The 15,192-nt window shown below is 66.7% G+C and overlaps 4 protein-coding genes across 4 annotated transcripts; 2 read left to right on the forward strand and 2 right to left on the reverse strand.

Moving 5' to 3' along the window:
- Positions 1–1,908: 1,908 nt before the first annotated feature.
- EMIHUDRAFT_359210 (hypothetical protein) lies at positions 1,909–2,822 on the reverse strand. Its single transcript, XM_005759800.1, has one exon. The coding sequence runs from the start codon at positions 2,535–2,537 to the stop codon at positions 1,920–1,922; it is 618 nt and encodes a 205-aa protein (XP_005759857.1). The 5' UTR covers positions 2,538–2,822; the 3' UTR covers positions 1,909–1,919.
- A 3,116-nt stretch (positions 2,823–5,938) lies between these two features.
- EMIHUDRAFT_218340 (hypothetical protein) lies at positions 5,939–7,972 on the forward strand (the record flags this gene model as incomplete). Its single annotated transcript, XM_005759801.1, has 3 exons — positions 5,939–6,591; positions 6,748–7,183; positions 7,574–7,972. The coding sequence occupies 3 exons, from the start codon at positions 5,939–5,941 to the stop codon at positions 7,970–7,972; spliced, it is 1,488 nt and encodes a 495-aa protein (XP_005759858.1).
- A 4,156-nt stretch (positions 7,973–12,128) lies between these two features.
- On the forward strand, positions 12,129–12,907 carry EMIHUDRAFT_359211 (hypothetical protein). Its single transcript, XM_005759802.1, is given in 2 exon segments — positions 12,129–12,781; positions 12,796–12,907. 1 exon segment carries the CDS (start codon positions 12,179–12,181, stop codon positions 12,761–12,763), a length of 585 nt encoding a protein of 194 aa, XP_005759859.1. The 5' UTR covers positions 12,129–12,178; the 3' UTR covers positions 12,764–12,781; positions 12,796–12,907.
- A 164-nt stretch (positions 12,908–13,071) lies between these two features.
- On the reverse strand, positions 13,072–13,722 carry EMIHUDRAFT_218343 (hypothetical protein; the record flags this gene model as incomplete). Its single annotated transcript, XM_005759803.1, has 1 exon — positions 13,072–13,722. One exon carries the CDS (start codon positions 13,720–13,722, stop codon positions 13,072–13,074), a length of 651 nt encoding a protein of 216 aa, XP_005759860.1.
- Between the last annotated feature and the right edge of the window lie 1,470 nt (positions 13,723–15,192).

Genomic DNA, 15,192 nt, shown 5'->3' on the forward strand with positions numbered 1-15,192 from the left:
TAACCCTAACCCTAACCCTAACCCTAACCCTAACCCTAACCCTAACCCTAACCCTAACCCTAACCCTAACCCTAACCCTAACCCTAACCCTAACCCTAACCCTAACCCTAACCCTAACCCTAACCCTAACCCTAACCCTAACCCTAACCCTAACCCTAACCCTAACCCTAACCCTAACCCTAACCCTAACCCTAACCCTAACCCTAACCCTAACCCTAACCCTAACCCTAACCCTAACCCTAACCCTAACCCTAACCCTAACCCTAACCCTAACCCTAACCCTAACCCTAACCCTAACCCTAACCCTAACCCTAACCCTAACCCTAACCCTAACCCTAACCCTAACCCTAACCCTAACCCTAACCCTAACCCTAACCCTAACCCTAACCCTAACCCTAACCCTAACCCTAACCCTAACCCTAACCCTAACCCTAACCCTAACCCTAACCCTAACCCTAACCCTAACCCTAACCCTAACCCTAACCCTAACCCTAACCCTAACCCTAACCCTAACCCTAACCCTAACCCTAACCCTAACCCTAACCCTAACCCTAACCCTAACCCTAACCCTAACCCTAACCCTAACCCTAACCCTAACCCTAACCCTAACCCTAACCCTAACCCTAACCCTAACCCTAACCCTAACCCTAACCCTAACCCTAACCCTAACCCTAACCCTAACCCTAACCCTAACCCTAACCCTAACCCTAACCCTAACCCTAACCCTAACCCTAACCCTAACCCTAACCCTAACCCTAACCCTAACCCTAACCCTAACCCTAACCCTAACCCTAACCCTAACCCTAACCCTAACCCTAACCCTAACCCTAACCCTAACCCTAACCCTAACCCTAACCCTAACCCTAACCCTAACCCTAACCCTAACCCTAACCCTAACCCTAACCCTAACCCTAACCCTAACCCTAACCCTAACCCTAACCCTAACCCTAACCCTAACCCTAACCCTAACCCTAACCCTAACCCTAACCCTAACCCTAACCCTAACCCTAACCCTAACCCTAACCCTAACCCTAACCCTAACCCTAACCCTAACCCTAACCCTAACCCTAACCCTTACCCTAACCCTAACCCTAACCCTAACCCTAACCCTAACCCTAACCCTAACCCTAACCCTAACCCTAACCCTAACCCTAACCCTAACCCTAACCCTAACCCTAACCCTAACCCTAACCCTAACCCTAGGCGGCGAGGGCGGAGGCGAGGGCGGCGGCGACGGTGGAGGTGAGACGCGCGGGAATCATACTGTGTAGGGTGCTGATTGTGAGCTGAGTGCATGGGTGTATGGGGTTCAGAAATTTGTGGCGTCGAGGTTTGTGCATTGGTGGCTGGCGTAGCGGTCAGAGGTTCGCCTTCGGGCCGGTTGGCTGCGGGTTCGAGGCCGGGCGGGGGGGGGAGGGGGGGCACACCTCACCCTCACCCCTCACCATCCTCAAATCCTCGAATCATCGAGATCATCGAGAGCGTCGTGAGCGTTGATTCCGTGCTGATTTTTGCGCGCGAGCGTCGCGATTTTTGGTCTGGTTGGTCCGTCGTGGCCGGTGCGCGGGAAACTCGCCGAAAACCCGCGCAGCCGGCCGATTGTACGACCGAGGTCGCTGAGCCTTGGCGACGCGGCGCGCGCGTCGCCAAGGAGTTCGTAAAATGTCAGAGTTTTTTCTCCGACCGGCCTATACTACTTACTAGCGTTGCAGAGGCCGCGGAGCGCGAAAGCCGAAACTCGCCGTAATACTAATACTAAGCCTAGCGCAGCGCGAATTCGCCGTCTGAGCCTAGCGCAGCGCGAACTCGCTCCTGTTCATAGCTGCGCAACCCTAGCCGAGCTCCATTTTTTGACTTGGCGCGGATTTCGTGACCGAACGCACGTCCAATGCTGCACAACCCTAGCTTAGCTCCAAAACTCACCCCTTAGCCCCACCAGCACCACTCCCAATGGCACTGCTTCCAGCCACCCCGCTTGCCTCGCCGCACCGGCTGCCGCTGGCTCGCACCCGCTGCCGGAGCCCACCGCCACTAGCCACCGGCGACCTCTCCCCGTCATCTCCAGTCCCATCTTCGTCAGCCGCACCAGAAGCGGCCGAAGCAGCCCTGGCGTCGACAGTGGCTTCACTCGTCGCTGCAGCAGCCACCGCCTTCTCCCCTCCCGCTACAGCCGCCGCCGATGCGTCCACTGGGCCGGCCAGCCCGGATGCCGGCGCCGTTCCCTCCGCCGGTCTGGCTACCACCGCGGCCGGCACCGTCGCCGCGGCTGGCGCCATCGCCGCGGCTGGCGCCGCGGCCGGCGCCGCGGCCGCGGCCGCGGCCGGCGCCGCCGCCGCCGCCGCCGCCCGGGCTGGCCGACAGACTGGTGCCGGGACCCCGACGTCGACCACGAGGCGCTCCGCCTCCTGTAGCAGCGACCCGGAGACGCGCGTGACGCCGAGATAGATGAGCCAAAAGGTGCGCACGATGCCGACGACGATGACGAGCACGAGGACCGAATCGTGCTGGCCACGGTGCCACAGCACGGGTCCCATCATGCCGAGGGTGAGGAATCCGCTGAGGCCGATGAGCGAGAGCGAGGCGAGCAAGTAGGGCGGGTCGACGCCGATCCAGGGCAGCAGCGCGCGCTCGTCCGTCCACTCAGCGCCGCTCAGCTCGCCGCTCAGCTCGCCCAGCACGGGCAGCTGCAGAAAGTCGAGCTGCGCGAGCGACGCGCCAAAGTAGCGCCGGTCGATGGTCTGCGCGGCGAGCGAGCCGGCCGCGAGGAGAAGGAGGAGAGCCGCGGCGGTGAGAAGGTGGAGGACGAGGGCCGAACGGAGGACCTGCGCCGCCCGAGCGAGAATGGGTGAGGGAGCCAACGCGACAGAGATGAACCGCACCACCCGCATCTCTCCGGGCCTCGCCTGCGCGTACAGCGCGCGTCGGAACGAGTAGCGGTAGAGGCAATTGTCGCACTGGTAGTAGGAGCGCGGGTTCGCCGACGTGCGCCTCCAAGTGTCGATGCACTCGAGGTGGACAAACCGCATCGAGCCGCTGCAGAGGCACGGGGATACGAGCTTGCCCATCTCGGCGCCCGCGAAACAGATGCGACACACTGGCTCGTCGCCGTCGCCACCGCCGTCCGCACCCGCCGCCGTGCCGATCTGGGCCCCCGACGGGCCGCGCCGGCCGCCGCGCTCGCGGTACTCGGCCTCGCGCTCCCGCGCCCTCAGGTGCCATCGCAAGTAGCAGCACCAGCCGCACAGCCCGAGCAGCCGAAGCCAAAACGCCGAACTGAGCCACTGCACAGCAGCCTCGGCCCAGCCGAGAGCCCCGTCGAGGAGAGAGCCCTGGCAGCGCCACGGCAGCTCGGGCGGAGGCGGCGGCGGCGGCGGCGGCGGCGGCGGCGCGCGTTTCGGCGGCGGCGCGACGATCATCCTCACCTGCAGCGCGGCGCGCATCTCCTGCGCAGACGTGACGGCGCCGCGGACCGCCGGGGCGCCGTTGAGGGCGAGGATGACTTCGCCTACAGCCGTGCGTCGCGCAACTCGAGAGAGAGAGAGGGGCCGCGAAGACCGCGAGACGCCATGCAGAGGCTGCCTGCGCGCAGTCCGGCCGCCGCCGCAAGCGAGCCGGGCTCGACGTACTCCACCTGCAGCGCGCCGTGGCTCGTGGCCGAAGCGGCCTCGTCGGGGGAAGAGCCGAACCTCGCCGGCGGATCGGAGCGGAGGGAGAGCCCAAAGGGGACGTGCGCCTCTGGCTTCGTGAGCACCACCTCCCTCGCCCCTCCGCCCGCCTGTGCGCCGCCCTCAGCCCCGCCGTCCGCCGCCCCCTCCGCCGCCTCCTCGCCGTCGCCGGGGTCGGCGGGCGCAGAGCCAGCCGCCTCCGAGCCGGCAGCGCTGCCTTCGGGTGGCGGCGCCGAAGGCAGCGCCTCGGAAGGCAGCGCCTCTGTGACAGCCTCGCCTCGCGACTCGTCGAGCGGGTTAGGGTCAGGGGTAGGAGAAGGCAGCGCCTCGCCTCGCGACTCGTCGAGCGGGTCGCAGAGCCAGCCGCCTGTGGGGCATGTCATGGACGTGTCGTGGACGTGTCCCGCGCCGCCGAGAGCGCCGCAGAGCAAGGCGCCGTCGGCCAGCAGCGGGCGGAGCGAGCCGAGGAGCGACGCGCTCAGCGACGCCGCCTCGTCCAGCAGCAGCAGCGGCGTGGCGCCGTACGCGGCGAGGGTGGCCGCCACCCGGACGGGCGTCGGCGCGGTGTCGACGTGCCGCAGCAAGTTGACGGTCAGGTAGACGGCAGGCACGTGCACGGCCGCAAAGGTGGGCAGCGTGTAGAGCAGCTGCCGCCCGATCCCCACGAGCCCGACGGTTGCCGCGGCGAGCGGCACGAGGAGCCCGGGGGCGCCGTCGAGCAGAGCAACCAGCCGCGGGTAGGAAGAGCGAAACGCGTCGGTCGCCGCGGCGGCCGTATCGCGAGAGCAAACCACGGCCGCCGCCTCTGCGCCGCCTCCGCCCTTCGGATCGCCGCTGCCGACCTGCTCCTCGCACAGCATCGAGAGGGCGAGCCCAACTGGCCGGTGCGCGGCGGCGGCGCCAAAGAGACTCCCAGACTCGACCTCGACCTTGGTGGTGCGGAGCGGGAGCACCGGCGCGTGCTCGTACTGCCAATACTGCCCAAAGTGCGGCGTAAAGCCCTGCAGCACGTGCACCTCGCCCGGCGAGATGGCCACGCTCGCGCGCAGCCCCAGCATCCGCCTGCGCACGGCTGCGCGCTCCTCGCCGCCGTCGCCACGCGCCGCGGGCGCGACCAGCCCCGCCGACTCGAGCGCCTCGCTGGCGACGAGCGCAATGGCCGGCGTGCGCCGCACGTCGAGCGCCGAGCGGCCCCGCCCCTCCGCGCCGCGCCGCGCGTCCTCCGCGAAGCGGAGGCGGTACAGGTATCGGCGCACGTCCTGGTGCGGCCTCGCGTCGAGGACAGAGGTGCGCTCCCAGCCGGCGCCCCAGAGGAGGGAGCGGAGGCCGCGCCGCGCCTCGGCCTCCTGGCCGGCGGCAAACTCATTCACGAACGGGTACGGGTCGAGCAGCCGGTCCTCGTCCTCGCCGAGCAGCGGCGCGCACACCCTCGCCGGCGGAGCGCCAAACGGCGGCGGGAGGTCAGAGTAAAAGAGGTCGTACAGCAGCGGCGGCAGGCGGAGGAGGATGGGCGTGAGCTCACCCTCGCCTGCGGACGCGGCGCACCAGCTCGCGCCGTCCGTCTCCCAGCACACGAACTCGTCGTCGTCCGCGCCTGCCTCCTCCTCTGCCACGTCGCGCGCGGGTGCGCCGTCGGCAGCCGGCGCGATTGGCCGGATCTGCGCGCTGGAGCCGTTGAAGATGAGCTCTATCCCCCGCGGGAAGAGTACCTCCGCCTGCTGCAGCGCCGCGCCCACAGAGAAGGACGCGAGCGCCGGAAGGAGCCTCGCCACGCACGCAATCGTCGTCGGAATTGAGAGGAGAGCAGAGAGGAGGACGAGGTGGAGGAGCGCGGGGCAGAACGAGACCTCGCCGGGCCGTCCGCCGCCGAGCTTCTGAGCGAAGAAGGAGGGGCGGAGCGGCGCAAGGACGCGCAACATTGTGTTTTCGCAGCGCGAGCCGACCCCAAAGCGAAGCGCCAGGAAATACCTTTTGTAGGGATTCTACTGAGCTCAGAGCTGTACACGGAGCGAGGGTCTGTACCAAGGCGTACAGGAACGATACAAGCAAGACTACATCAGCCAAGCCGCGGTTGAGCGGACGTCCGACAAACAGAGCAATAAGCAAGCCGGCCTGACACGTCCCGCACATGTCCCTGTTCACACAGACATCTCGCTACTCGAGTATAATCGACCCCTGTTAAGTGACTCGTTCGCTTACCACCCACTGTGATTTTGTGTGAGCTCTGTGTCTTGCTTTGCCAACAAGATACCTCGAGCGCGGTATGGGTGGACATGCCTGTTGAGAATTCTTTCTCGATCCATAAAAAGCGGGAGTGCTCGTTCGCGCGAAAACCGACCGAAATGTTTAACATGCTCCGAGCTGCTTGGGATACGCTCTGCGTAACCTCGCAGCAGGGCCGGCGTTTTTTCGCGCAGTCCACGCCGGCGATCGAGTGCCGTGAGGACGTGCTTCTGTCGCCGCCGGCGCCGCGGGTGTTGCAGTTCTCGCCGCCCACCGACCACCAGCTGAAGCGCTCCGGAAGGAAGCTCAGGGGCTCAGGCAGCAGCTCGGGCGCGCCTTCGCGCCAGCAGCGCACTGTCGCGCCGTCGCAAGAGCAGCACCGCCGCAGATCGCGGCGTCCGACGCGTCAGGAGCTCATCGCGGGACAGCACCCACCGGCGCCTCTCCCGGCCATCACAAAGCGCAGGCCCGCGATGAAGCGCTCGTCGCAGCAGCAGCCCAAGCGGCCGCCTTCGCGCCGATCCCCGCAGCCGTCGGACAGGCCGGCGCCCCTGCGCCGGCGGTCGAGCCGCGTGACCGCAGGCGGCGAGGGAGGACCGGCGCAGCCTTCTCCCGAGCCGGCCTCACTGCCGCCGGTGGACAGCGGTGCGTGCCTCGACGACGGAAGCTCTATCGTCGCCGAGCCCGTCGCGCTGCCGGCGTCGTCCTCCCCGCCGCCGCCGCCGCCGCCGCCGCCGCCGCCGCCCCCGCCCCCGCGCCCGCCACCGGCCAGGGTGATGGCGGCACTGGCGTCCCGCGGCCGCCGCCGCAACCTCCCCATCGCCAAGCGCCGTGGCGCCGTCAGTCACGCCCGCGCGAGGCTCTCGCGCGGCTACCTCGCCACGACCGCCGCGGCGGCGAGGATCCTCGAGGCGGCACCTGCCCTCGACGAGGGCCCGACCCGCACGGCGGCCCATGGCGCTGCTTGCACTGGCCAGCCCGCGGCGGGTTCGACCGAGGAGGTTCTGATCGAGGAGGGAGCGGCGGAGGAGGAGGCGTCGCCGCAGTGGCTCGACGCCGAGCCGTGGCCTGCCAAGGCCTCGTCGCTGCGTTTCGGGTCGCTGCGGTTGGAGTCCCTGCCTCCGCTTCCGCCGGCGGTGGTGCGCGCCCTCGCATCGCGCGGGAGCAACTCGCGCAAGCGGCCGGCAGCGACGCAGCTCCGCCCGCCCGCCCGCAGCCACTCCTCGCGCGGCCGCCTGGCGGCGCTCGGCGTAGCCGCGTCCTCTCGGGCGATGGCCAGCGCCGTCCTTCCCTCGGTTGCCGGAGCTGCTCCCGATGTCGCGGCTGCAGAGGCTGGCGAGGACTTTGGCTCGGGCGCGGAGGCGGCAGAGGCGGACGAGGCGTTGGAGGCGCAGGCGGCCGCGGGGGAGGAGCGGCCGTCGGAGGCGGTGGAGCAGGCGGTGGAGGCAGAGGAGCAGGCGGCGGCGGAGGCGGAGACAGAGCAGGCGGAGGCGGCGGCGGCGGCGGCGGCGGCGGAGGCGGAGGCGGAGGCCGAGGCCGAGGCCGAGGCCGAGGCGGAGGCGGCCAATGCGGCAGCAATCGCCGCATCGGCGGTGGAAGAGGCTGCTGTCGCAGCGATGGCGGTAGAGGCGTCGTCAGTCGCCGTGGCATGGTGCGCGCAGGAGGATGTCGGCGGCGCACCGCAGCCGGCAGCGCGGCGCCTCGTGCGCAAGCGCAACGTGAGCTGGGCGAAGAGCGACTCGCTGTGCAGCATCCGCTTCTACGTGCCCGAGGAGGAGGGAGGCCGCCCGCTCGACTCTTCGCCCGCCCCGACGCCGCCCGAGAGCCCGACCAAGCGCGCCAAGCGGCACGCGAACGGCTGCTTGATCAACTCGCCCCCGATGCGCAGCCGCAGGGAGTCGCAGCCCGGCCTCCTGCTCGCCAAGCGGACTGCGCGGCACCTACAGTGGGCGCAGCTGCAGCGGAACGCCCCTGCCAAGCGAGGCGGCCCATCGAACTCACCGCCGCACCGGCCGACGAGCCGTGGCCAAATCGCCGCGCAACTAGCGGCGGCGGCGAGCGCGCCGGATGTGGACCCTTCCTAGGAGCAAAGGAGGCGGAGGCCTCTGCTCGAACCTTTACTCTCTGATGCGGGATCCGCCGCACCATTCGCGTCGCCAGCGCCGCCCACGAGGATCTTGCACGCTGGCGCACTGCGACGCGTGCGAGCACGTGGACACCGGTGTGGGATGAGTGTGGCGGCGACGGCCGACGCGTGCATGGCCATTGTCGATGTAATGCATGTATGTGTCGTCCTTTTTCACATGTCGAATGGGAAAAACGTCAGCAGTAGACAGTAGGCGTACTCCAGACTCCTAACAACTAGCGGCACTGGACTGCGAGTGGAGGGAGGAGGCTGACCAGAGGCTGGCCGTGGCCCTCACCCGTGCTCGCGTCGCCTCGTTCGCGCTGGTCGCGCGCGCCTTTTCGCCCGCGTTCTTGCGCGGGGGTGCATTACGGGGTGCGGCAGCCTCTGCGGTAGCCTTGCGGCGGCTCTCTGACGGCCGCAGGCACGAAGCGCGTCTCTCCACGTCCCATGCGCAGCCAGTGAGGCGCGAAGCATCCCACCACACCAAGTCGCCGCGAGCGAGAGCGCAAGCCCCGGCAGACAGATTTGAGCCAGCCAAGCGAGGGAGGGGATCCCGGCCGGGCTGTACCGCGACGCCGGCCTTTGCCGATCTGCTCTTTGGCTGGCTGCGCCGGGTGGCCTTTGCTCTGCGGCGGGAGTCTATCACGACTGCTGCCCGCGCACGCTGCGCCGCCGCCCTCGCCGCCGGCACCGGGGGGAGCGTGCTGGCCTTGTCAACGTTGTGCGGTCGGATGCGGTTCGCGACCAGTTCCAGCTGCGACTGCCTGTATGTCCGGAGCGCAACGAGATTGACTTCCGCGCTTGTGCCAGGCTGCGCCCGCCACGGCTTGAGCCGCTGCGTGAGGCGATCCCAGGGCTCATACGGGAGTGAGAGGGCGCGCTCCAGGAGCAGCACAGAGCTCTGCACGGCACCGCCGGTGCCCGTCCCCGAGAATATGGACCTGAGCACGCTTCCAAGGCCGGTTCGTTCGGCCCAGTCCCTCCAAGGGTTGGGCTCCACACCAGCCCGCTGCTGCTTGCTCGGTCGCGATGGTTCTCGCTTGGCGGTGCGTGGCTTTTGACGCTCACGGGGAGGTTGCTGTCGCTGCGCGGCGAGCTCATCTCCAGACCAGCCGGCAAGAGCGGCATCCAGCTGGCGCAAGCGCTCCAGAATGGGTCCCAGGGATGATGCGGCAGCGGCCGACGGTGCATCAACAGGCGCAGCGTGTCTCGATCCCGCCGTTTCGCAAGTGCCCTCGCGGGCGTCGTTGCAACCACTGGCTTCCAAGCGCTCGAGCGCGTTGAAATCGTCGTCGAGCGATTGGGCCTCGTCGGCGAACTGCTGAGCCTGCCGCTGGGCGTACCCGCGTGCATTTGCGTCGGCATCGGCGTAGAGCCGCTGCGCCTCGAGCTCCTCCGACGCCTCAGCCTCGATCGCTGCCTTTGCCTCTTGGTCGTGCTGCTCGAGCAGCGTGTGCGCCAGTGTGCTCGCCGCCCTTTGGATTTGTGCGCTCGTCTGCTCGTCCGCCTTGGCCGCCAGCGCCTCCACTTGCTCTCGGTCCTTGTCCCCACGGCAGCGCTCTGCTGCCAGCCGGCGCGCATCGACCACCGCGGCTGCGGAGCCATCGGATCGTTCCGCCTCGGCTGCTAGCTCCGCCTTGGCCGCAAGCTCCGCCTTGTGCTTGCTCGCCCGAAGCCGCTCGGCCGCCATTCGTCGGCCCTCCTCCGCTCTGGCCTGGGCAGCAGCGGCAGCTGCCACCTCCGCCGCCTCTACCGCGGCTGCCTCGTCCGCGCTCAGAGCCGGAGGCCGTCTGGGGAGCGATGGCTTGCGGCTTGCGGGCCGCGTCGATGGCGCGGGTGCCTGCTGGCAAAGCCCGGCGGAGCTCGCTGGCGAAGGACTGCCGTCCGAATGCGCTGATTTCTCCTGCGGGGTGCTTTGGCTCGGACGATCGAGGGAGGCCTCTTGCTCAGTCACTGCATCGGGCAAGGAGAGCCCGAGGCGGGCGCGGAGCTCATCCACTGAGCGCTGCTGCCGCTGATCCTCAGCCACAAACTCGGACGGCACATCGATGGTTCGGCGGGGCATAAGGTCTGCCCCTGTCCTCTCCTGCGTGCTCTCCCCATCCTCGTTGCCGTCCGGAATGGCGGCCATATATCTGTGCGCCGGCGCGTGAAACGTCTGAACCAAAATTGTCACGCCGCTGTAATGAGCGCATGTGTGTGAGCTGTGAGCTGCCGTGAGGGTCCGCCCGCAGATCCGCAGAGGCATTTTGTGTATCCCGAGTCGATTGGTGTGTAGACGCCAACGACTGGGTGAGCCATCCTGTGTGTAATTAATTGCGACACGGATCTCGCGATCCCGATAATCGCAAAAAAATCGGGCCGTCGGCGTCGCGGCTGTGCCGCCGCTACTTGTGCCGCCGCTGCCACACATGATGCGACATGGTGTCACATGAATCTCGCACTCCTTCTCCACACTCCAGAAGAAGGAGCAGAGAGAAATTCAAGCGAAATCAGACTCTCCCGAAAATGGCGGAAAAAACTAATCGCGTGTAAATCGTCACCGTATGTGTCCTATCCTTTTCCCTCCCTCGCGAACCCCAGCGGCGACTCGCCGCAACGCGGACAAGCCGGCCTCGCCTGGTGCAAGCAAGCCGCGGCCAGGCAGTAGTGGCAAAAGGCACAGCCACACGCCGCGGTCCGCGGCGCGTGCATGGGCGCGGCACCGCAAAACCCGCAGGCCGCGAGAGCCGCCCGCGTCGGCGCCGCGTCGCCCGAGGAGCCCGCCGGGCCGTCGGCGGGAGGGTGTTCTGGCGTCACACGCAGCGGCTGTGGCGCTGGCTGCGCCGACGGCGCCGCCAGCGACCTGCGGAGAGCCTGGAGCGCGGCGGCGAGGTCTGCCATGGTGCGCCAGGCGAGCTCCTGGTTCATAAAGGAGAAGTCCGGCCCGCGCGGCTCGTGCGGCGAGGCGTACACTAGCCGCAGGCCAAGAAGGGCGAGCGGGAGCGAAGGCGACCCGTTCCCGCGCCAAAGGTGCCTGACGGCTGCGGCCAGCGCGGCGACCGAGCACGCCGCCTCGAGCCGCTGCATCAGCCGCCACCGCCACAGCCGCAGCTCTGCCGCCTGCTGCGACTCCCCAACGTCACCGCCGTGCGTGAGCATGCGGCCAAGCCGCGCCCACAGGTACGGCAGCAGCACGCCCACGAGAAGGAGGCCCAGCCGCCGAGAGCGCGGGAGCGGCGTGTCTGAGGCAGGCCTGCCGCTCGCGGTGGGCGGGAGGTGGATGGCCGGACCGTACGCCGAGGCGTGTCGCGCCGCCACGCGCAGTCCCTGGTGGGCCTGTCCGGGCGATTGGCCCTCGCTGCCTGCAGACAGTGCCCACATCGCCGTGGCGAGCAGCGCACGCAGCTCCGGCCGCACAAGCTCGCAGGCGGCCGCTCCAAAGTGCGACGCCGCCCGCTCCGCGTAGGCTGACAGCAGCGCCGTCAGCTCGCGGTCAAGGGTGCAGGCGTCCAGCGAGTGGGCGCGGAGGGCGGCCATCGGACGCGGAAATGATCGTGTGTGCAAACCGACCGAGGCTCGCAGCCCCAGGATTCGGGTCTCAGGCCGTCGAGGTGTACCAGACCTGCATGGTTTTTATCACTTGCGCCTGCCTGTGTTCCGGCTCCTACCCGGATAGGGGGTCTGTCGGCACTGGCTGGCCCCTCCCAGATAGGTAGGTCTTGTTTGGCCCAAAAGGGCCCTGCAATCGGTCGGTACAGGATTTTCATCTTTTTTCGCTTCGCTGCGCGGCCCGGGATGGTGGTAGGTAGGGCGTTTAGGCGCGAGTCAGTGCGGACAGACCCCCTATCCGGGTAGGAGCCGGAACCCAGCACTCGCGACTGCCGCGCTCGCCTGCCCGTCTCTGGCGGCGTATATGCTGTCCACCGCCTGCCGCCACGACGCGGACGGCGACCTCGACCCGCCCCGCGGAAGGGAGAGGCCTGCCGTGTCGCTTAGCCGGGCGCTCGACGGCGGCTACCTCGCGTCGAGCCTAAACTTCTCTCACGACCGCATCACCGACGCGACCGGCAAGGCCGTGATGATGCGTTGGGAGGAGCCCATCATGCGCGCCCACGCCGCTGCGCTCTGCTGCGGCGCTCCGTCGCTCTCCGGCTCGGATGTCCTCAACATAGGCTTCGGGATGGGGCTGTTCGACGAGGCAGCGCAGGCCCTCGGGCCTCGTTCGCACACCATCGTCGAGGCGCACCCCGACGTGTGGGCCAACATGCACGCCCGCGGCTGGGCGTCGCGGCCGCGCTGCGCTCTCGTCTTTGGCCGCTGGCAGGAGGCGCTGCCTCGGCTCGGCTTGTACGACGCCATCTTCTACGACACGTTTGGCGAGGGCGTCGCCGAGTTCGACGCTTTCTGCGCGGTGCTGCCCGCGCTGCTCCGGCCCGGCGGCCGCTTCTCCTTCTTCAACGGCTTTTGCGCCCACTCCGCCCGCCTGCACACCTCGTTTGCCATGCGCACGAGCGCGTGTCTCGGCGTCCTCGGCCTGCGGTGCCGCTTCCAACTTGTGCCGTGCGAGCCACCGGGCGAAGAGGGGTGGCGCGGAGTGAGCGGGAGGTACTGGACCTTTGATAGCTACATGCTGCCCGTGGCAACTCTGGACGAACCGTCGGAGTGTCGCGCGGACACGCCGCCGGACGCAGAGCCAGGGGGCCGAGCTGAGGCTGCGCGCAGGCCCAATGGTGCCGATAATGCGAGGGTTGCTGCGCAAGGTTGATGTGTACTGACAGTGCAGGATGCTCGAGGCAGGATGACAGTGGTAAGGGTGACAGGGTGTGCGGTTATAGCTGCGCGCAAGAGAGTCGACAAGAGAGGTGCGGGTGCGCATTCTAGAGTGATGACAGATGAGTGTGTACAGACTAAAAGAAACACGTACACGGCAAAGTTGGTAGTCGCCCTGGCGCACAATAACTCTTGTGCGTTCCTGTACTCACGAGCTTCTGACCTTCTGTGCGGCCTCTCCGCCCCATCCTCTTTGGCTTTGCGCTTGCGGCTTGCGCTGTGCATCCTAGTTCCTACTAGCTTCTATCGCACCGGCTGTCGGAGCATCGCCCAGCTCGTGTACGCGTCATGGCTATCTGTCCGCACGACTTCGAACCCCAGCCGACTGTAGAACCTCACGTTCCGCTCCTCCTGCGTGCTCAGCAGCACCGGAAGGCCTGCGGCGTCTGCCTCCTTCAGCGCAAGCCCGAGAGCATAGCTCCCGATACCCATACCCTGTGCGTCTGGGTGGACCACCATCCGCTCCAGGCGACAAACCGGCGCGTTGCCGTGTGCGGCGATGATTTCTTGCTCGACTCGCTCGTACTCGGCCTTGAGCGAGAGGAGCCGTTTCACCACGCCGGGGCCGAAGAGGAATGGCGCCTGAAGCAGCCCGGTCCGAAGCATGTCGAGCAGGCCGACGTCTGGAACGTTGGGGGTGACGAACATGAAAAAGGCGACAAGTCGTCCGTCGCGAAACACCGCCCGGTTGACTGGACCAGCGGCTCGAATGCGAAAGTTGCGCTCAAAGAACCATTGCAAGAACTGCAGCCGCCAGGCGCGGTCGCAGTCGCCGCAGAGCGCGACATAGGGCGGACTGGTCTCGAAAGCAGCGGCTGCCAGCCGTGACGCCTCACGTAGGCTTTCGGGCGGCAGCGTGCAGAGGCTGAGGGCTTCAGTGGCCGCTTCGTTCATGAGATCCGGGTAGGAGCCGGAACCCAGTGCGCGCCAGTGCAAAAAAGAATTCTTTGCGAAGAATAACGCTAGGGCCCTCAGCGGAGCTGGGAAGAGGACCGCCGCAAGCGGCGTGGCGTGGAGCGGTTGTGCATCCCTCCGGGGGCCCCTCTGCGCCGGGGAGGCGTTGTTGGAGGCTAGGACGCGAGCGTCCGTCGCCCATTTTCAAACTCGGGGCCCACTCCGCTACGCTCCGACCCGAATTTGGAGGGCCTGAAAAGTTTAAGGTGTTGCTGCGGAAAAGGGGTCGGACACAGGGCGCAGCTCATGCTAAGGGCTAGAAGGGGAGATGGAGAGAACAACCACCCTGTCCCGAGATTGCGTACACCAACACCACAAAGCTCTCTCTCTCCTGCTCCTCACACTCAGGGGGCGGTCACGACTACCGAGTCCCAGAGCCTAGCTGCCACGTTCAAAACCAGGACGGCGACAGTGATGGTGCTATCACGGGCATGGTCAGGGGAAAGTGGAGCGGGGGGGGCGAGCGTCAGCCCCAGCCAGATACGGGATAGTAGAGCAGGCGCTTTGTGGGTGGCGGTGGGCGGCGGCGCTGGGTGGCCGGCCGAATCGTTAGCTGAGCTCCTCCCTCAAGCTCGATCACGCATGGCGCACGTAACCTGACAACGTCGGCGTACGGCGAGCTTCTGGATCAGGTTAGGTTGCTGGAGCACCTCCAACTCCTCCTCTGAGTCAGACACGCCAACGTCGACGACTGCGCCCTCCTCCTCCTCCTCCGATTCGCCGACTGCACCCTCCTCCTCCATGGGCGATCCGATTCCGCAGCGTGTCGTCCTCAGCGGCGGTGCTGCGCGGGAGGCGGCCGCGGGCACGCTGGGCTCGATCAGCGGCTTTCCCCTCGTTGCTCCGAAAGCACGGATTTGGCGGACGTTCTTGGCTTCAATTTTACGAATGTCTTTGGCACCAGCTGAAGGCTTGCGTCCGTCCACGGCCCACATCACGCAGTTCGTGCACGGTATTCGGATTTTGCTATTTGTTCGTGTGGGGGTATATTGCAGATTTGTCAATGGTACCGCGTCTGCGACGCGGGCGAAGAAGAAGACTGTGTGACACATTTCTTGTTGGCTTCTAAAAATCTCTCGCGGGCGCCTTGCGGGCAGAGCCCTTAGCCACCCTTTATATCTTGCGCGGTCAATACCTACCGGGCTGTGTTTGTGCCAGGGTTCCGGCTCCTACCCGGATAGGGGGTCTGTGCACACTGACTCGCGCCAAAACGCCCTACCTACCTACCTATCGGAAGCCTATCCCCACGAGGCCGCGCAGCGAAGCGAAAAAAGATGAAAATAGGGGGGGACCTACCTATTGCAGGGCCCTTTTGGGCCAAACAAGACCAACCTACCTACCTATCTGCAATCTGGAGAGGGGCCAGCCAGTGTGCACAGACCCCCTATCCGTACGTTTGAGTGTTGTACA

This window comes from Emiliania huxleyi (assembly GCF_000372725.1).
Source record: "Emiliania huxleyi CCMP1516 unplaced genomic scaffold EMIHUscaffold_79, whole genome shotgun sequence".
NCBI classification, from domain to species: Eukaryota; Haptophyta; order Isochrysidales; family Noelaerhabdaceae; genus Emiliania; species Emiliania huxleyi.